The sequence below is a fragment of the Hyla sarda genome, chromosome 3 (genome assembly GCF_029499605.1).
Source record: "Hyla sarda isolate aHylSar1 chromosome 3, aHylSar1.hap1, whole genome shotgun sequence".
Taxonomy (NCBI): Eukaryota; Metazoa; Chordata; class Amphibia; order Anura; family Hylidae; genus Hyla; species Hyla sarda.
Genome location: NC_079191.1, coordinates 13,258,436 through 13,279,910, shown reverse-complemented (window position 1 = coordinate 13,279,910; position 21,475 = coordinate 13,258,436). Strand labels below are relative to the sequence as shown.

The 21,475-nt window shown below is 41.2% G+C and overlaps 1 protein-coding gene across 4 annotated transcripts in view; it reads right to left on the bottom strand.

Moving 5' to 3' along the window:
- Positions 1–10,528, bottom strand: part of LOC130361144 (uncharacterized) — a 158,279-nt gene extending 147,751 nt beyond the window's left edge. The window contains exon 1 of one of the 4 annotated variants that reach the window (XM_056563766.1): positions 10,449–10,528. Coding sequence is in view for 2 of the 4 variants with exons in the window: in XM_056563761.1 (XP_056419736.1) it covers positions 7,937–7,981 (45 nt within the window). In the remaining 2 variants the exon portion in view is untranslated. Of the gene's footprint in view, positions 1–7,936; positions 8,087–10,448 lie in introns of those variants that run through there. The other 3 variants (XM_056563762.1, XM_056563761.1, XM_056563765.1) reach the window with 3 other exon arrangements.
- Positions 10,529–21,475: the final 10,947 nt, after the last annotated feature.

The following is a 21,475-nucleotide window of genomic DNA, read 5'->3' as shown; positions in this document are numbered from 1 at the left end:
CCTTTAATCATATAGTGTTATTACTAATTGTACTGACTTCACCATGCTTTTGTATAATTCCCTCCTAAAAATAATTTGTGTAGTCCTGTCACTGTCAGTGTGGCAGTGTCCTAACAGCTCCCAAGCTCCTCCCTCTCTACTGACAGGAAGTTGCATAGTTCTCTTATTCTCAGCGTGGTATTGTCTCAGCAGCTCCCGATGTCTTCCTTTCTCCTGACAGGAAGTTTTATAGTCCTCTTATTTTCAGTCTGGTGTTGTATCAGCAGCTGGTTGATCCCTTTTTCTGGACAGGAAGTTGTGTATTTCTCTCATTGTTAGTGATGTTGTCTCACCAGCTCCTTCCTCTCTCCTGATAGGAAGTTGTGTAGTCTTCTCTTTGTCCTCTTCTCTCTCCCAAGATGTTACATCATCCTTTGCTGTCTCAGGAGGTGTGGCTGGATCTAGTCTCTGAGCTATAGCTCTTCTTACTGATGTCATCATCTCTGACAATGCCCTAAATCTACTTTTCCATCGCCTTCCCATATAAGAATATATCTTTATTGGGAAATATGGGGAAAATGAGGCTTGGTAACAGCATGCTGCCTTGTGCTGTGCAATGCCATAGGCAGAGGAGCAGACAGGAAATGAATATGGCAGATGATGCAAGCTCACAGTGCGACAATCTGCTGTTAAAATAGATGTTCTGCCCCAGCAATGGGCAGTGAACTTGAAGGATTACTGTGGGAGGGGAATAGGCAGGGTGGGAGGACTGTGAGGAAGAGCTGAGGAAAAAAGCAATGCATTCTGGGAATTGTAGTGCTGAACAACTGCTTAATGGGAAGCAAAATAAGGAAGTACAAAATGAAAAGCACCCACCTCCCCCCACAAACAAATGGAATATTGGTGGTTTCAGAACTGAGGCAGCTATATGCATCCGCAGCATTTTTGTCATTTGTTTAGATGATGTCGGAGTTCCCCTTTATATTCCCAATAAGGAAGAATTCTCAGAAAAGTTTTGCCGCAGCGTTAATTTACGGAAGGCAACAGATCCAATGTTATGTGGCGGGAAGCCTAAATTCACCATGGAGCTATTTTACATATGCAAGTAGTTAATTTGTATAATTAATCTCTCGCTAATGTATTATAATTACATACAGATCCCCAGGTGCCAGTCATTATATACAGTCATGTGACTAGACAGAAAACAATCAGATTTCTCTGTATACCTTCAAATACAAAGCATTTCTACATTACAGACCAGACTGAATTCTTCTATACTGCTCATCTCCAGCCAGAACACATACAGCTCATACAAGACTATATCTCCCAAAATATACTTACACCGCGATACTCCTATCCATAGATGGCAGTATTATAGTAGTTATATTCTTGTATATAGGAGCAGTATTATAGTAGTTATATTCTTGTATATAGGAGCAGTATTATAGTAGTTATATTTTTGTATATAGGAGCAGTATTATAGTAGTTATATTCTTGTATATAGGAGCAGTATTATAGTAGTTATATTCTTGTGTACAGGAGCAGTATTATAGTAGTTATATTCTTGTATATAGGAGCAGTATTATAGTAGTTATATTCTTGTATATAGAAGCAGTATTATAGTAGTTATATTCTTGTATATAGGAGTAGTATTATAGTAGATATATTCTTGTACATAGGAGCAGTATTATAGTAGTTATATTCTTGTATATAGGAGCAGTATTATAGTAGTTATATTCTTGTATATAGGAGCAGTATTATAGTAGTTATATTCTTGTATATAGGAGCAGTATTATAGTAGTTATATTCTTGTATATAGGAGCAGTATTATAGTAGTTATATTCTTGTATATAGGAGCAGTATTATAGTAGTTATATTCTTGTATATAGGAGCAGTATTATAGCAGTTATATTCTTGTCTATAGGAGGCAGTATTATAGTAGTTATATTTTGTATATAGGAGCAGTATTATAGTAGTTATATTCTTGTATATAGGAGCAGTATTATAGTAGTTATATTGTATATAGGAGCAGTATTATAGTAGTTATATTCTTGTATATAGGAGCAGTATTATAGTAGTTATATTCTTGTATATAGGAGCAGTATTATAGTAGTTATATTCTTGTATATAGGAGCAGTATTATAGTAGTTATTTTCTTGTATATAGGGGCAGTATTATAGTAGTTATATTCTTGTATATAGGAGCAGTATTATAGTAGTTATATTCTTGTATATAGGAGGCGGTTTTATAGTAGTTATATTCTTGTATATAGGAGCAGTATTATAGTAGTTATATTCTTGTATATAGGAGCAGTATTATAGTAGTTATATTCTTGTATATAGGAGCAGTATTATAGTAGTTATATTCTTGTAGATAGGAGCAGTATTATAGTAGTTATAGTCTTGTATATAGGAGCAGTATTATAGTAGTTATATTCTTGTATATAGGAGCAGTATTATAGTAGTTATATTCTTGTAGATAGGAGCAGTATTATAGTAGTTATATTCTTGTATATAGGAGGCAGTATTATAGTAGTTATATTCTTGTATATAGGAGCAGTATTATAGTAGTTATATTCTTGTATATAGGAGCAGTATTATAGTAGTTATATTCTTGTATATAGAAGCAGTATTATAGTAGATATATTCTTGTATATAGGAGCAGTATTATAGTAGATATATTCTTGTATATAGGAGGCAGTATTATAGTAGTTATATTCTTGTATATAGGAGCAGTATTATACTAGTTATATTCTTGTATATAGGAGCAGTATTATAGGTATATTCTTGTATATAGGAGCAGTATTATAGTAGTTGTGTTCTTGTATATAGGAGCAGTATTATAGTAGTTATATTCTTGTATATAGGAGCAGTATTATAGTAGTTATATTCTTGTATATAGGAGGCAGTATTATAGTAGTTATATTCTTGTATATAGGAGCAGTATTATAGTAGTTATATTCTTGTATATAGGAGCAGTATTATAGAAGTTATATTCTTGTATATAGGAGCAGTATTATAGTAGTTATATTCTTATATATAGGAGCAGTATTATAGTAGTTATATTCTTGTATATAGGAGAAGTATTATAGTAGTTATATTCTTGTACATAGGAGCAGTATTATAGTAGTTATATTCTTGTATATAGGAGCAGTATTATAGTAGTTATATTCTTGTATATAGGAGCAGTATTATAGTAGTTATGTTCTTGTATATAGGAGCAGTATTATAGTAGTTATATTCTTGTATATAGGAGCAGTATTATAGTAATTATATTCTTGTATATAGGAGGCAGTATTATAGTAGTTATATTCTTGTATATAGGAGCAGTATTATAGTAGTTATATTCTTGTATATAGGAGCAGTATTATAGTAGTTATGTTCTTGTATATAGGAGCAGTATTATAGTAGTTATATTCTTGTATATAGGAGGCAGTATTATAGTAGTTATATTCTTGTATATAGGAGGCAGTATTATAGTAGTTATATTCTTGTATATAGGAGCAGTATTATAGTAGTTATATTCTTGTATATAGGAGCAGTATTATAGAAGTTATATTCTTGTATATAGGAGCAGTATTATAGTAGTTATATTCTTATATATAGGAGCAGTATTATAGTAGTTATATTCTTATATATAGGAAAAGTATTATAGTAGTTATATTCTTGTACATAGGAGCAGTATTATAGTAGTTATATTCTTGTATATAGGAGCAGTATTATAGTAGTTATATTCTTGTATATAGGAGCAGTATTATAGTAGTTATCTTCTTGGATATAGGAGGCAGTATTATAGTAGTTATATTCTTGTATATAGGGGGCAGTATTATAGTAGTTATATTCTTGTATATAGGAGCAGTATTATAGTACATATATTCTTTTGTATAGGAGGCAGTAATATAGTAGTTATAATCTTGTATATAGGAGGCAGTATTATAGTAGTTATATTCTTGTATATAGGAGCAGTATTATAGTAGTTATATTCTTGTAGATAGGAGCAGTATTATAGTAGTTATAGTCTTGTATATAGGAGCAGTATTATAGTAGTTATATTCTTGTATATAGGAGCAGTATTATAGTAGTTATATTCTTGTATATAGGAGGCAGTATTATAGTAGTTATATTCTTGTATATAGGAGCAGTATTATAGTAGTTATATTCTTGTATATAGGAGGCAGTATTATAGTAGTTATATTCTTGTATATAGGAGCAGTATTATAGTAGTTATATTCTTGTATATAGGAGCAGTATTATAGAAGTTATATTCTTGTATATAGGAGCAGTATTATAGTAGTTATATTCTTATATATAGGAGCAGTATTATAGTAGTTATATTCTTATATATAGGAGAAGTATTATAGTACTTATATTCTTGTACATAGGAGCAGTATTATAGTAGTTATATTCTTGTATATAGGAGCAGTATTATAGTAGTTATATTCTTGTATATAGGAGCAGTATTATAGTAGTTATATTCTTGTATATAGGAGGCAGTATTATAGTAGTTATATTCTTGTATATAGGGGGCAGTATTATAGTAGTTATATTCTTGTATATAGGAGCAGTATTATAGTACATATATTCTTTTGTATAGGAGGCAGTAATATAGTAGTTATAATCTTGTATATAGGAGGCAGTATTATAGTAGTTATATTCTTGTATATAGGAGCAGTATTATAGTAGTTATATTCTTGTAGATAGGAGCAGTATTATAGTAGTTATAGTCTTGTATATAGGAGCAGTATTATAGTAGTTATATTCTTGTATATAGGAGCAGTATTATAGTAGTTATATTCTTGTATATAGGAGGCAGTATTATAGTAGTTATATTCTTGTATATAGGAGCAGTATTATAGTAGTTATATTCTTGTATATAGGAGCAGTATTATAGTAGTTATATTCTTGTATATAGGAGCAGTATTATAGTAGTTATATTCTTGTATATAGGAGCAGTATTATAGTAGTTATATTCTTGTATATAGGAGCAGTATTATAGTAGTTATATTCTTATATATAGGAGCAGTATTATAGTAGTTATATTCTTGTATATAGGAGAAGTATTATAGTAGTTATATTCTTGTACATAGGAGCAGTATTATAGTAGTTATATTCTTGTATATAGGAGCAGTATTATAGTAGTTATATTCTTGTATATAGGAGCAGTATTATAGTAGTTATGTTCTTGTATATAGGAGCAGTATTATAGTAGTTATATTCTTGTATATAGGAGCAGTATTATAGTAGTTATATTCTTGTATATAGGAGGCAGTATTATAGTAGTTATATTCTTGTATATAGGGAGCAGTATTATAGTAGTTATATTCTTGTATATAGGAGCAGTATTATAGTAGTTATATTCTTGTATATAGGAGCAGTATTATAGTAGTTATATTCTTGTATATAGGGGCAGTATTATAGTAGTTATATTCTTGTATATAGGAGCAGTATTTTAGTAGTTATATTCTTGTATATAGGAGCAGTATTATAGTAGTTATATTCTTGTATATAGGAGCAGTATTATAGTAGTTATATTCTTGTATATAGGAGCAGTATTATAGTAGTTATATTCTTGTATATAGGAGCAGTATTATAGTAGTCATATTCTTGTTTATAGGGGCAGTATTATAGAATTTATATTATTGTGCATAAGGGACAGTGTTATAGTCGTTAAATTCTTTTACATAGAGGAAACTGATTGTCTAATATTGTATTTCTTTATCAGGGTGCAAAACCTATTTTGCATCCTTTTTTAATGTCTTCTGTACTATTCGATTGATTTATTTGCCGTGTATGACCAGACTAGAGGTGATTACTATTATTTTGTGCGGCTCATATCTGGATTTGATGACCAGTTATAACCATAAAGTTCAGACTTATAGCCTTGCAGTGATTTTTTCCATTCTTTCTGCTCCTCTAGGAACGTATTGTGCCGTCTACAGTGAAGTATGTTATAAATTATTATATTAGACTGTATTTCCAGTCCCAGAAGTAATTCTCAGACTTAAGAGAACTGGACATAACTCAGCGGTTGAAAGGCATCAGCTTTGGACAGATCATTGATTGCCCACAGGCTGTTCTGGATGCTGAGCACTTAAGAACCTCTGGTGGAGATGGAAGAGGATCTGATCTCTGTTTATTATGGCTCCTTAGGAAGGTGCGAGCTTCACAGTAAAACGCTCTACATCCCTGAACGTCCCAGCAGGCCGCAGCCACGGGACGCTCTTGAAGCTAAGTTCACTACATCAAAGATCTCATCTCCTCTGTTCTGTATCCAGCCTACAAGTGTGTCATAAGATCCAGCAATTTACAGTAAAAAAAAAAGTACTTTTTGAGACAATATAAGTAGAAAAAGATATAAAGTAGTTATACACCTCCTCTGGGTTCATATGTTGCATTTTTGCTGTATGCTTTTGCTGCAGGAGCAGCAGTATACAGATGGAGCTGGGTGGGTCATCATGTGGTTCACAGGAAGTCAGGTGACCCATCAAGGGGTATTGCGGCCAAATACATCTTATCCAAAGGATAGGGGTTAAGATGTCTGATCGCATGGGGCCAGCTGCTGAGAACCCCTGCGATATCCGTGCAGCACCCGCATTCTATGCAGGGCGTCGTTTCCAGTCTCCAAAACCTCTTTGTTTTCGAGACTGGAGACGTGACGTCACGTCCCCTCCATTCATGCTTATGGGAGTGGGCATGACGGCACATGGGGGGGGGGTTCGTGGAATGACGTCATGAGGAGGCGTGATGTGACATCCCGTCTCCAGTCCCGGAAACAAAGAGGTTTCTGAGATTGGAAACGCAGCCCCGCATTGAATGCGGGTGCTGCACAGAGATCGTGGGGAGTCCCAGTGGTGGAACGCCGTGATCAGACATCTTATCCCCTATACTTTGGATAGAGGATAAGATATATTTGTCCGGAACACCCCTTTAAATTATGCGCTTTCCTGTGGGTCAGGCAGGTGATCCCATGACCCAGTTACAGTAATAAAACACATAGCTACAGCTGTGGTGAAATGAAACAAATGTAGGACTAGTGATGGTGAATGTGAATGACATGGGCATAAAAAACAAACCAACCCGGAGTGCTTCTGGGCAAATGGTCAGGAATTGAGTGGAAAAAATATGAAATGTACATAGAACTGGACCAACCATATACTGCTATATATGTGGGCAGCTTACGGCCTCATCTACAGTTTTATATTACCTATTCCTATTACAGCCCCGAGAACAGGACCAGCCAAGGTTTCAGTGGACTGAATAGAGAACACCAAGGTTCCCTCTTTGGAGTCCGGGATCTGTAGCCTTAAAGGGGTACTCCACCCCTAGACATCTTATCCCCTAACCCTGGGGACACCCACGATCTGCGTGCTGCACCCGGCGTTCATTTAGAGTGTTGGGTAAAGCGCCAGAGGCTCGTGACGTCACGGCTGTGCCCCCTCAATGCAAGTCTATGGGAGGGGGCGTGACGGCTGTCACGCCCCCTCCCATAGACTTGCATTGAGGGGGCACGGCCGTGACGTCATGAGCGGGGCACGGCCGTGACGTCACGAGCCTCCGCCCCGCATCGCCAGTCATCCGGCATGGAACGAATTTCGCTCCGTGCACCGGATGTCTGGGGTGCCGCAGCCGAGATGGCAGGGGTCCCCATCGGCGGGACCCCTGCGATCAGACATCTCATACCCTATCCTTTGGTTTAGGGATAAGATGTCTAGGGGCCGAGTACCCCTTTAATACAGATGCTGGAATTTGGTCAATTTATGGTCATCTCAATAAGGTTTTGTTTATATCCCAGACAAGTTTTAAGCCATAAGTGCTCCCATGTATTATAGGACAGAAGCTTTGACTAACAAGACCCAAATAAACTAGGACCAAACAGCTCCACATTGAAGCGATTAAAGAGTCGTGAAGAAAAGCAGATTCCTCCACGAGATGTAACCAGAGCTGGCGGTGTGACTTACAGTAAGACGACTCACCAGCTCCCGCTCCTCTCTGATGGTTTCCATGCTGATAACATTGTCTGCTTTGCGTCAGGCCTGATCCCCGGCACATATCAGAGGCCATTCATTCTTAAATCCAAGGAGGACATGGTTTCCCAGGATAAGTACATCAGATTGAATTCACTTTCAAGTCTTTCCAGTGCAGCCCCCGCTTCTATTCTCTGTGACTTCATGCTTACAGCTTCCAGCCAACATTTGGGTAAAAAAAAAACTAATGAGATCATTGGAATCCAACTCGGTTTCTTTACAAAATACAAAGTAAAATGGGACATTGTGGAACTACATCTGTCAGCATACCCAGGGTTCATCGCGTAAAGCAACACAGAAGAAGCCGACCCTGGGTTTAGTATAATGGTATATTAGTATAAAACATACAAAAAATGTGTTTTATTTTTACCGTTTAAGAATTGTTAAATGGCTAAATAAAACTGTTAGCTCTGTGTGCTTCAGAGATGTACTGCTTTGTTTCCAGCACTGGAGGAGGCTACATGTACTTCCTGTCCCCCATATTATCTACATGTACTTCCTGTCCCCCATATTATCTACATGTACTTCCTGTCCCCCATATTATCTACATGTACTTCCTGTCCACCCTATTATCTACATGTACTTCCTGTCCCCCATATTATCTACATGTACTTCCTGTCCACCCTATTATCTACATGTACTTCCTGTCCCCCATATTATCTACATGTACTTCCTGTCCCCCATATTATCTACATGTACTTCCTGTCCCCCATATTATCTACATGTACTTCCTGTCCCCCATATTATCTACATGTACTTCCTGTCCACCCTATTATCTACATGTACTTCCTGTCCACCCTATTATCTACATGTACTTCCTGTCCCCCATATTATCTACATGTACTTCCTGTCCACCCTATTATCTACATGTACTTCCTGTCCCCCATATTATCTACATGTACTTCCTGTCCCCCATATTATCTACATGTACTTCCTGTCCCCCATATTATCTACATGTACTTCCTGTCCCCCATATTATCTACATGTACTTCCTGTCCACCCTATTATCTACATGTACTTCCTGTCCCCCATATTATCTACATGTACTTCCTGTCCACCCTATTATCTACATGTACTTCCTGTCCCCCATATTATCTACATGTACTTCCTGTCCACCCTATTATCTACATGTACTTCCTGTCCCCCATATTATCTACATGTACTTCCTGTCCCCCATATTATCTACATGTACTTCCTGTCCCCCATATTATCTACATGTACTTCCTGTCCCCCATATTATCTACATGTACTTCCTGTCCACCCTATTATCTACATGTACTTCCTGTCCCCCATATTATCTACATGTACTTCCTGTCCACCCTATTATCTACATGTACTTCCTGTCCCCCATATTATCTACATGTACTTCCTGTCCCCCATATTATCTACATGTACTTCCTGTCCCCCATATTATCTACATGTACTTCCTGTCCCCCATATTATCTACATGTACATCCTGCCCACCCTATTATCTACATGTACTTCCTACCCGCCCTATTATCTACATGTACTTCCTGCCCGCCATATTATCTACATGTACTTCCTGCCCGCCCTATTATCTACATGTACTTCCTGCCAGCCCTATTATCTACATGTACTTCCTGCCCGCCCTATTATCTACATGTACTTCCTGCCCGCCCTATTATCTACATGTACTTCCTGCCCGCCCTATTATCTACATGTACTTCCTGCCCGCCCTATTATCTACATGTACTTCCTGCCCGCCCTATTATCTACATGTACTTCCTGCCCGCCCTATTATCTACATGTACTTCCTGCCTGCCATATTATCTACATGTACTTCCTGCCCGCCATATTATCTACATGTACTTCCTGTCCCCCATATTATCTACATGTACTTCCTGTCCACCATATTATCTACATGTACTTCCTGCCCCCCATATTATCTACATGTACTTCCTGCCCCCCATATTATCTACATGTACTTCCTGTTCCCCATATTTTCTACAGGTAACGTCTGCCATATTATTTACATGTACTTCCTGTTCCCATAATATATACATGTACTACCTGTTCCCTATATCAGTGGTTCTCAACCTTTTTGGCGACTGTACCCCCAAAGGCTGAAAGTATGTCCGCAGGTACCCCCTCGCGTGGTACCCCCTTGCGACCGAGGGGTACCCGCGGACAAAAGGCGTGTTCTTATACTAATGCATCCCCCCCTCCATCTTAATCCCCTTGTGCTATTATTCCCCCTCCATCTTTATCCCCTTGCGCCATTTCCCCCTTCCTCTGATAACCCTTTTGCCATATCGGATAATAATGACACAAGGGGCCTCCATATTGAGTTGTATGTGACAAAACTACAAAGTCATGTCTGTTTATTGTGTCATTCATGGGGTCAGTCAGATATGCACTGATGGCATATAATGTATTTAAAGCACTTGGGGAAACCTTCATGACGTGATGTCATCTTGTATCTTACCGGAAGTCAGTTGATCCAGGAATGATCACTTCTTTTGACACATTAAGCCCTGTGATTTTCTGAGGGTCAGGCTGGTAATCGCGTCGCACAATTACAATAATGAAATACATGGTTGCAGCTGTGCTGGAAGAAAACAGATGGCGCTGTAGAACTAACGATGGTGAGTGTGCATGATATGGGCAAACAACAATTCTGGAGTGCTACTACAGTAGTGACATTAGCAAGCCATGTGAGGGTTAATTTGATGGGTCCAATCAGCTGTTCCACAATGTACTCCGTAAGCTCCGATTTAATGAGGATGGAAACTAAAAGCGATGAAAATGTATTTCTATTTGTTTTATTGGTCGCTGCCCAAAAACCCCTGGATACAGTGAATTCATTGTGCGCTGTGTGATTCTTTGGCAGAAAAGGATTTCTTGACCTTCTGGAGACATGTTTATGTTTCTCGTGGGGACGTTTCGAAAAAGAAAACTGGAATTGTTTGTTTACACGCCAGGGACGTAATGTTCTGACCAATGCTGAAAGGAAACGTGGAGACAGGATGTCAGCTGGAATGTGGGTGCAGGGTCATGGAGTTGACGACTGGCACCAGAAGCACCATACCAATAAAAATGAGGACTCTGCCAACTGTACCAGGCCCAACATCTGTAACGGGGTCTGTATCGACTGCCAAGGAATAGGCGAAAAGTCAGGAGCTTTACCCACTGTCAATTTAGAATTTTCTGAATTAAAGATGGCAAATGTCTACAATGAGCACGTGAGGATCATAACTGGAGCATAGAGAAGTGGAAGAAGGCGTCTAGTCTGATGGATGAAATTCTGCATCATGTGGACGGCCGGGTGTGCGCACATTACTTACTTGGGGAAGAGATGGCACCGGGATATACTTTGTGAAGAAGACAGGATGGCAAGGGCAGAGAGATGGGCAAAGTTCTGCTAGAGACCTTGGGGGAGATTTATCAAAACTTGTGTAGAGGAAACTTTGCTGAGTTGCCCATAGCAACCAATCAGATGGCTTCTTTCATTTCTCAGAAGCCTTTTCAAAAATGAAAGAAGCGATCTGATTGGTTGATATGGGCAACTCAGCAACTTTACCTCTGGACGGGTTTTGAAAAAGATCCACCCTTGTGTCCTGGCATCATATGGAGGTTACTGCGACACGTACCACCCACCTAACCATTGTTTAGACCAAGTCCATCCCTTCGTGGCCGCAGGACCCCTATTAGCAGCGGCCTCTTTCAGCAGGATAATGTCCCTCGGGCCTCACTACAGACACTGTCCATGAAAGAGGGACATCACAAGGAGATCAAGGTGGTGACTCCAAGTTCCCCAGATTTCATCTGATCGATCATCTGTGGAAAAACAAGTCCAATACACGGAGGCAGCACCTCACAACTTAGACAATCTCCTGCTGATACCACAGGACAGATTACAGATCATGTAGAGCACAGGCCTCTGACGGTCACAACACCATGGGGATTGACGCAATGTAAGGCAGGTGTTTTTAATAATCCTGCCCACAGGTATCTGTTATCAAACATGATGTCAAACCCGACAGCATTTTACGGGTTGAAGCATGTTGACTTTCTCACTGCATGTTTCTTCATTTTTGGTCATTTGATCTTCTGGCTCCTGAAGTTATTTCAACTATCCTTTACCTGCCAATTGCTGAATCTAAGACTATTAAAGGCAAAGTATTTAAATCTGTAAAGCTTCTGTAAAATGTGGTCTGGCTGGTTTATATACAGTAAAATAGACTTCAGCTCCCCCATGTCACTGGATAGTATGCGTTTTGCACCCAGGGTGTGAGCCAGCGTTACCCAATCTGGCTGCCCCCAGCTCTTGCAGAATTACAACTCCTAGCATGTCCGGACAGCCTTCGGCTGTCTGAACACGCTGGGAGTTGTATTTTTGCAACAGTTGGTGGCACCATAGTTGGGAAACCCTGGCATGAGCTAAGAGGTAGAGCGGAGGATATTGTACATGGATAGAATTCATGGAATCAGTGCAGATAAATTATAGTTACAGTAAAACCACGTGTCAAGGTGCACAACTTCAATATTAACTTTTAGGGGGAAAAAGTTGCTGAAAAATCGTAAGAATTTTTACCAGGATAAAATCATTCCATCAGTTTTTTGGCTTAACCCCTTAAGGACTCAGCCCATTTTCATCTTAAGGACACAGCCCAAAATTATTTTTTGTGTAAGGAAATTTAAACAAAAATCATAATTTAGCTAATTTGCTAAATCGTTTTCGCGCTGTACACCTTACATGTTTTTTTTTTTTATTCTCTGGGTCAATACAATTAAAATGATACCCATGGTTACATACATTTCTACTATTGTACTGCTTTTAAAAAATATTAAACTTTTTTTGACAAAATCAGTATGTTTAAAAATGCCTTAGTTTGACCACCGGAAAATTTCTTATTTTTCTGTATTCAGGGATGTGTGAGAGCTAATTTTTTTTTGCGCCATGATCTGTAGTTTGTTTTGTTACCACATTTGCCTATATGTGTTTTTGATCGCTTTTTATGAAAAAAAAATTGAAGTTTGATGTGACAAAAAAGCTGAAATTTTTTACTTTTTTTTTACGTTTACGCCATTCGCTTTAGGGGATCATTAACATTATATTTTTATAGTTCGGACATTTATGCACGCAACGATACCAAATATGTTTATTATTCAACTTTTTTTTATGCTTCTTTGTATTAATATGGGGAAAAGGGGTGATTTAAAACTATTGGGGGAGGTGCTTTTTACATTTTTTTTTTTACATTTATTTTACACTTTTTTAATCCCCATAGGGGACTATTTATAGCAATCAATTGATTGCTAATACTGTTCAGTGCTATGCATAGGGTATAGCACTGATCAGTATTATCGGCTATCTTCTGCTCTGGTCTGCTGGAAGGCAGATAGACAGATAAGTGCAGAAGACCCCGGGTGACGGACGGAGGCAGGTGAAGGGACCTCCGTCCGCCATCTTGGCTGACCTGATCCCCGCGGCAGTGCCGCGGGCGATCAGATCAGCCATTATAAGTGCCGCACTGCCGCAGATGCGGTGATCTGTATTGATCACAGCAGCTGAGGGGTTAATGACAGACATCCGCGCGATTGCTGATGTCAGTCATTACCGGCAGGTCTGCGGCTGCTGACAGCCACCGGTACCCACCGGGAATGAAGCGAGCGCAGCTCCTGCGCTCGTTTCACAACCGTGTTGTAAATGTACGGCGCTGTGTGCTAAGTGATGCTATGCAGTGCTGTACATTTACAGCGCATGTCCTTAAGGGGTTAAAGTAATCAAAAAAATTTTTTTTTTAATCCCTACAGTTGCAATGTTTGCAGTGTTTTCATTCCCAAAAATAGTGTGCACTACTATAGGTATTATGTAGGTTGAGAATGTAGCTTATCATGTGACTTAAGAATTTCTATTAAAGAATTTGAGGGGAAACAAAAAAAACACCCACATACAAAGCACAAAAAATTAAAAATAAAATTACTAAAAACATTTTTTTAATAGATTTAAAAATATTATTGTTTAAAAACAATACAAACAGTTTATGCTTAACACATTAAAGACCAAGGACCTGTATACACGTCCTAGGGGGGAGGCATGTTCCCACACCAGGACAAGTATACACACGTCCTTGGATCTCATGGGTACTGCCCATTGTACACATGAGATCGCGGCAGGGTCTCGGCTGTAACATACAGCCGGTACCCTGCTGCACTGCTAGGACCGACGTAAACTTTGCTCCCGGCAGTTTTAACCCTTATAGGTATGGTCAGAAGTGACTGCGAGCTTTAAGGAGTTTGACAAAGGGAGGGGGCTCCCTCTCTCTCTCTCCAGTAGCACCCCGCAATGATAGCGGGGTGCTGCATGTTACCTTGGCAGCCAAGGTCTTACAAAGACCCCCAGGTCTGCCTCAGTAACTGCCAGTTCAGGACGTGCCAGGCAGCATATTACTGCAATGCTTTGGAATACTAAGTATTTTAAAGAATAATAAAAAAAATAAATAAAAAAAAGTTAATAAAAGTGTAAAAAAATCGGTGGATTTTCCGCCGGCAGTCATGAGCTACTCAGCCGCAGCAGTGCGCTCACTCTTTTAACTGCCAGCGTTGCTCCATGTGACCCTACCCTTAAATATTTTTTTACAAAGACCCCATTCATACTGCATTTCATACTGCAACGTGATGCTGACGTATACTGTAGCAGCCCTGTTTGTTTCTAAATGAAACTGCTACAGTATACATTGCCATCCCTTTTTTGACATGACATTTTTTAACGCCCAGTGATGGATATATTCGCCATGAACGGGTGCTTATTCCCACAACATGACGAACATATTCAACTGTTACAGACAGCTGCGCATGACTGCTAGCCGACAAAGGACCAATCAGAGCGGTCCCTGATCCAGCTAATACATATTTCTATCTGAGACCAAAACCTTGCAGTCCACCTGGGGTCACTTGTAGGGGTGCGGTATTGTTCTGCCAGCTCCAACCTTTGCAGGCATGAAGTGGGGTCTATAATTCATATAATGATGTCCTGAAAGCTAAAGGGGGTTCTTCTCCTTCTGGGTCCTACCAGGTGATCAAACAACCAAATATGACCTTAGTTGGGGTACTGCCCAGCGCAAAACGAACAGCGTGATAAAATACGGGGAGCATTTCCTCCATTTCAGAAGCGATGCACCAAAATGATGTTCCACAAATAAAGGATTTGTTAAAAAAAAAAAAATTCTATTTTTTTTCCCACTGACTTTGAAATAATTCCAGCCACACAATTAGGGCTCAACATACTCACCACTGCATTAGGTGAATACTTTAGGGGGTGTAGTTTCGAAAATGGGGTCACATCTGGGGGTGCGGTATCTTGACAGCTAGAATGCTTTGCAAGATGAAGTGTGGCCTATAATTTGTATAATGATACCCTGAAAGTGAAATGGCGCTCTTCTCCATTTGGGTCCCACCATGTGGCCATGCAACCAAATATGGCCTTGTGGGTACTCCCTAACATGGAACAAGCAGTGTAATAAAATTTGGGGTGCATTTCATTGATTTAAGAACATTTTTTTTTTTATGTATCCCAAAAATGATGCATATTTAATGATGCTACAGTGTGGGACTTGTGCCTCTATTAACCCTCTGTGTGCTCTGGGACTTTTGCTGGGGAGCTGACCTTTCTCCTCCCTTCCTCCTCTGCTCTTCTGTGGGGGTGCCCAAGTCCTGCTGCTGCTGTCTGGTGGTGGTGCAAGAAGCTGTGCCATCCTTGCTCTTGAGCTATTAATTTCTCTATTCTCCCCCCCTGGGAATTGTCCACGCTTGTATTCTGCTGGGGACAGAGTGCTCTTGGATTGCTGGACTTTGTGGTGCTTACAGTGCTGGTAGCTATGGGGGGGTCCGAAAGGACGCAACAAGAGGGCTAAGCCTGCGGCTGAAGCTGTGCGACAGTCTACAGAGGATGACGTTTCCTCGAATGAGGGACCTCCGCCGGAGCAGGATCACCCTGATAGGGCCTCCTATGCACCTACTCCACTGCCCGTTAAGCTTTCTGCACAGACCGCTAAGGCCCTCAGCCAGTTTGCCCGACCCCCGGAGGCGGCAGGTGCGATGTCTCTGGCACCTTTCCCTCCTATGTTCTCCGGCTCTCCTGGCTCAGAGAGGTGATTCTCCTCATCATTCCTCCTGCCCGGTGGATTCCGTGGACCAGAAGTTCACTCAACTGTTGGCTGCGTTCACTTCTTGCCAAACCCTGATAGTCACCAAAGTTGATGAGCTCCGGCAGGACTTTGTGATACTCAGACATGAGACTCAAAAGCTCCTTGAACGTACTGGGGAGGTGGAACGTAGGGTGTCCACCAACAAAGATAAGCTACAGCCTATTCCTGCGCAGTTATCTTTCATGCAGCGACAAATTAAGACTGTGCTGGATAGGGTTGACGACCTTGAAAACAGACTTTGGCACAATAATATCCACCTGGTGGGTCTACCTGAAAGAGTGGAAGGAGCGGATCCTGTGGCCTTTCTGGAGAAATGGCTGAAAGAACTGTTGCCAACTGACACCTTCTCACCTTACTTTACAGTGGAGAGGGCACATTGGGTGCCGGCCCGGCCGCCCCCTCCGGGGGCCCCACTTAGACCGTTCTTGGCAAAGCTCCTCCACTATAGAGATAGAGACGCTATCCTCAGAGCTGTCCGCCTTAAAGGTGAAGTGCGTTTTAATGACAGTCGGGTGGCATTTTATCCGGATTTCTCGGTGGAATTACGTAAACAAAAGGATAAAGTTCACCGAAGTTCGCTTTCGCCTGAGAACCAAGGGATATCGCTATGCTATGCTTTTTCTGGCCCGCCTTCGGGTGGTGGATGGGACTACTGTCAGGTTCTTTACCTCCCCGTCTGAGGCTCTGCAGTGGGTGGATGCGGCTCCTCTGACTCCGGATGTGGCTCCTCCGGACTGAGTTTCTGTATGCTTGCTGATGCTGGACTTCATTGGCCACGTTATTTAGCTAGTTAGTGTGGTGTCCCAGTACCGCATTTCATTCAGTACTTATTTATCTATGGGTCCCCGTAGCCAGAGTCCCTAGGACTTAGTAATCTCTGTTAGCCAGTCCGCCCCTAGTCACCTCTATTATAGTATATAGATTTCTAATTTGTCCATAGAATAATGTATATAGTATTATTTCTGTATATAAATGATTACCTGTTTCTATTAGCGTTGCAGGACCTTCGGGTCATGTGACAAGGTGAGCTCTATGGTTTTAGCTTAGGGACCTTTGGAGGCCCTCTTACGTCAGTAATCCCATCACACCATGTACTGGTGAATGGCAGACGTTCGGACCAATCAGAATCACCACGCCCCCTACCCATATAAAGGAGCGGCGGCCATCTTCTCGCTCTCTTTCTCCTGGCTCTTTATATCGCAGTAATCGCAGTGAATTAGGCCTGAGCCTTGCGGCAATGGCTGAATGATCTAAATTATAGAGTGTGTCATCCACTAAGCACTCTGCAGTATCACTGGACCCAATATTTCCCCTAAATCCAGAAGGATCTGCACATCACTCCCTAAATTCAGAGACTACAAGTTTAATGCAAGGTCCGCAACTTCTGCCAGTCGCTAAGCAACCTAAGAACTGTTATATGAGACTGTTACTACACACTGGATATTGCAAGCACTGCAGTAAAGTTATTAAAGTTCAAGTTAAATCTGCTTGTGGACCTTCAGTCATTTCATTGCACCTATCGCTTCTGGGAAGGGCAGCGATAGGCCGGAACATATATTCAGCATACCAGCCCTCACCCTGGCGTCACGAGTGACAGGGTTAATATTAACCCCTCATATATCAACATCATACCATCCCTACCATACACCCCCCAAGGGCTACCACATTAGCATTAGGGGGTAGGTAGGCCCTAGGTTTAGGCCCAGGGTAGTTTCCCACTATGGTCCTGTCTTTAGTTTTCGGCAATGGACTTCTACTCTGGACTTACACTATTTGTCTTTTCAGGGGTTCCCAGGGAGTGGGTCTGTTCTAGTTAGTAGGGGTTGGGTGGGTGTGGATTGGTTAGGTCGCTAGTTCTTGCTACCTCCGTGAGTTTAGTGTTCTAGGGTCTAGGTCTGCACCAGTTTAGTGCTAGACAGGGTTTTGTTGGGGATGAATTTGTTATGCCTTGTCGTTTCTTTTGTTGTCGTGTTCATTTCTTGTTGGTCTGTTTGTCTGGTCTTTTGTGTTGTTTGTGGGGTGCCTGTCGATTTGTGGTGTGTGTGGGTATGTGTGGTCCCGGTGGTCGGCCTTTCCCTGGCCTAGTCCTTTATTGGTCTCTCCTGCTCTTTTATACCTTCACGTGCTAGGATGGGGACGTTGAAGGTGGTAAGTTGGAATGTCAGGGGACTCAATTCTAAGTTTAAGAGAGCCTTAACTCTGTTATCTGTGTACAAGAAACTCACGTTACGGGTCAAAAAGTCCTGGCCCTTAAACGGGCCTGGATAACGAGGGGTTACCATGCGGCATATTCCACATACGCTAGGGGGGTCTCGGTTTTGATTACCAAGGCCCTGCCATTGGCTGTTTCTCAGGCGGTTTGTGATCATTTTGGGAGGTTTGTTATTCTGCATTGTTCTTTGGGGCCTTTTCCCTTTGTCCTTGCCTCTGTGTATGTTCCCTCTCCCTTTCAGGTTGAGTTGCTAGAACTAATCACTAACAAATTGCTTTCTTTTCCTTCTGCCCCTCTCCTCTTCATAGGGGACTTCAATGTAGTTCCTGATCCAGTCCTCGACCGCACCACTGCTGCTGACCCTGGCTCCTCTTCATTTAACGCTTGGCATTGGGCTTGAAAGACCTCTGGAGGTGAAAGTACCCTACGGAAACGTTCTTCTCTTTTTATTTGGGGGCCCATAGGTCGTTTTCTCGCATTGATCTGGCGCGGGCATCCAAGGATCTCCTACCGGCAGTAGGGGATATCTCCTACAGCACTAGGGGGATCTCAGACCACTCTGCCGTATCAGTTGTATAGCACCTTTGTCATATACCATGGCAAAATATATCCATGTTGCAGGGTGATTGTTGTCATTTGTGATATATGTCCTGTAAAAAGTCCATTTGTATGTACATCTTGTAAATTCAATTACCCTAACCGGTGAGTTTAAACAATTGGTGCATTTCAACAATAATTAATTCTCTTTTGATCAGGGCACCATGGAGCCTACATGTCTATCCAGCCTGGGTATAGGTGTGACTAATCCTTGCAGGGGGTTTATTAACACAGCTGCTCTATGACAGGAAAGGTAACACCATTTTAGCCAGCAAGGCACCAGCCTGGGTGTCAATAGATGAAAGAGATGTATGAAGTTGACCCAATTGGAAAATCCTATATTCTTCAATATTAAATATGGGGGCTAGGGAAGTGCGTCCCTGGCCCTATTATATATGGTTGGATTCTCCATCATATTACCTTTAACATGAGTCCTCATATGACCCTTGTGTATTGATCCATGCCTGAACTGTATGCACTGGGTAAATCATACACAATAAAGGGGGTCATGTCAGGTACCCCTAGAAAGAGAATTTGATGGAGAACCCAAATATAACAAAATGATGTGGGTGCATGACCCATGATAATAGTTAGGGGTAATTTCCTATTTTTTGGGCATAAAGTTATCATGAGGAAGTGGGCAATATCTAGCTCTCCTCCTTGTCTTGCCCAGGGACTGAACATAGAGGTGTCACCTGTGTATAGCAGAGTATAAAACTATGGACCTGGGGGGGCTAAGGTGCGCTTGCATGGGGGACAAGATATAATTTTGGATGCCAGACGCCATTTCCCACCAGACCCCATGTGATAGAACTCTGTAACTTTTGTAAGTAAGGATTCCCATTTATTTTATTTTCTGTATGGTGAAACTTTGTCTTGTTAACATCTATTTTTAAATGTACTGTGAATATTTTTCTTTCATAATAAATCATTAATTTATTAAGTACCGCCTTATGTCTGGTAAAACGGACGTACATTGTCCTTGAAGAGATTGAAGTTATAGTCTTAAATTTACTTACCTGTTCGGCTACATTATAGATTTGGATTAATCTTTTTCCTGTTTTTATATACTACTGGGGATAGTAGATTATATTTGGGAATTGTAGCATATCCAGATTGGATTGATAGCTTCCTGTCAGCTTGAAAATGACAGGTGGTGGCAGCGATACCTTTTATAATGGGTGGTTTAAGAGGGATTTTTTCATTATTTTCGGTCTAGTGTAGACAAAGTGATTTTATAGATAACCCTTCCACCCGCACGTCTCGGTTCGTGACAACCTTAGCCCTAGTCCCCCTCCCGCATTTGGCGCATGCATCCGGGATGGCTCAGAGATCTTTATTGGTTGTTCAAAAAGACAGGGTTCAGTTGCCCCTGGCGGCTAGGGAGGCGGCCCAGTTTGAATTCGGGGATAAAAATGGTAAATTGCTGGCTTATCTGGCTAGGGATGCTCGCCCTCCGGTCTCTATTCCCTGTATCAGGGTAGTGATGCTGTCTTGAGGGACTTTTACTCTGACCTGTATGATGCTCCCTCTGTGCCCTGTCAGGGGGAGATCCTCTCTTTTCTACAGGATCTATCCCTTCCAATGCTTAGAAGAGCCCAGGCAGAGGCTTTTGATGACCCTCTTACGGTGGAGGAAGTGGCCCAGACTATATGGGATCTTCCCCATGGGAAGACTCCTGGCTTAGATGGAATGGTGGGTGATTGGTACAGGATGAATGAGGAGAAATTGGCCCCCGTTCTTCGCAATTTTTTCATTCTATAGCTGAGGCTGATGCTCTCCCGGACAATGTGTGAAGCTCTCATTGTGGTGCTCCCTAAACCCGGAAAGGACCCAGTACTTCCTGGCTCCTATAGACCCATCTCCCTTTTGAATGTCGATATTAAGATTTTGGCTGGTGTTCTGGCCACTCATCTATACGGGGCTATTGGTACAGTCATTCATCCTGACCAAACGAGGTTTATGCCGGGCAGGGCCACTGACGTGAATGTGAAGCGTTTGCAGCTAAACATAGCGGCGGTAGGGGAGGGCTTTCCTGCAGGTGTGGTTGTTAGTTTGGATATTTTTAAGGCCTTTGACTCAGTCTTGTGGCCATATCTTTGGGAGGTGTTGGGTGCTTTTGGGTTCGGTCCCCGTCTTTGTACTTGGGTTTGTCTCCTGTATGATAGTCCCAGGGCCCGTATCCGTACTAATCTTGAGGTATCTGCTCCCTTTTCTCTGGGGCGCGGGACTAGGCAGGGGTGCCCGCTCTCTCCCTTATTTGCGCTGGCAATAGAGCCCTTAGCTGCAGCCATTCATAGGGATCCGGGTATTTGCGGCATTCATAGTGGTCTATAGTCGGGAAGGTTTCCCTCTATGCTGATGATACTCTGGTATATTTGGCGGATGCGGAGGGTTCGCTACTGCTTGACAGACCTGCTTGACAGATTTGGTGTAATTTTGGGCCTGCGTGTTAATTAGGCTAAATCCTCCCTTATGGCGCTTTCCTCTGGG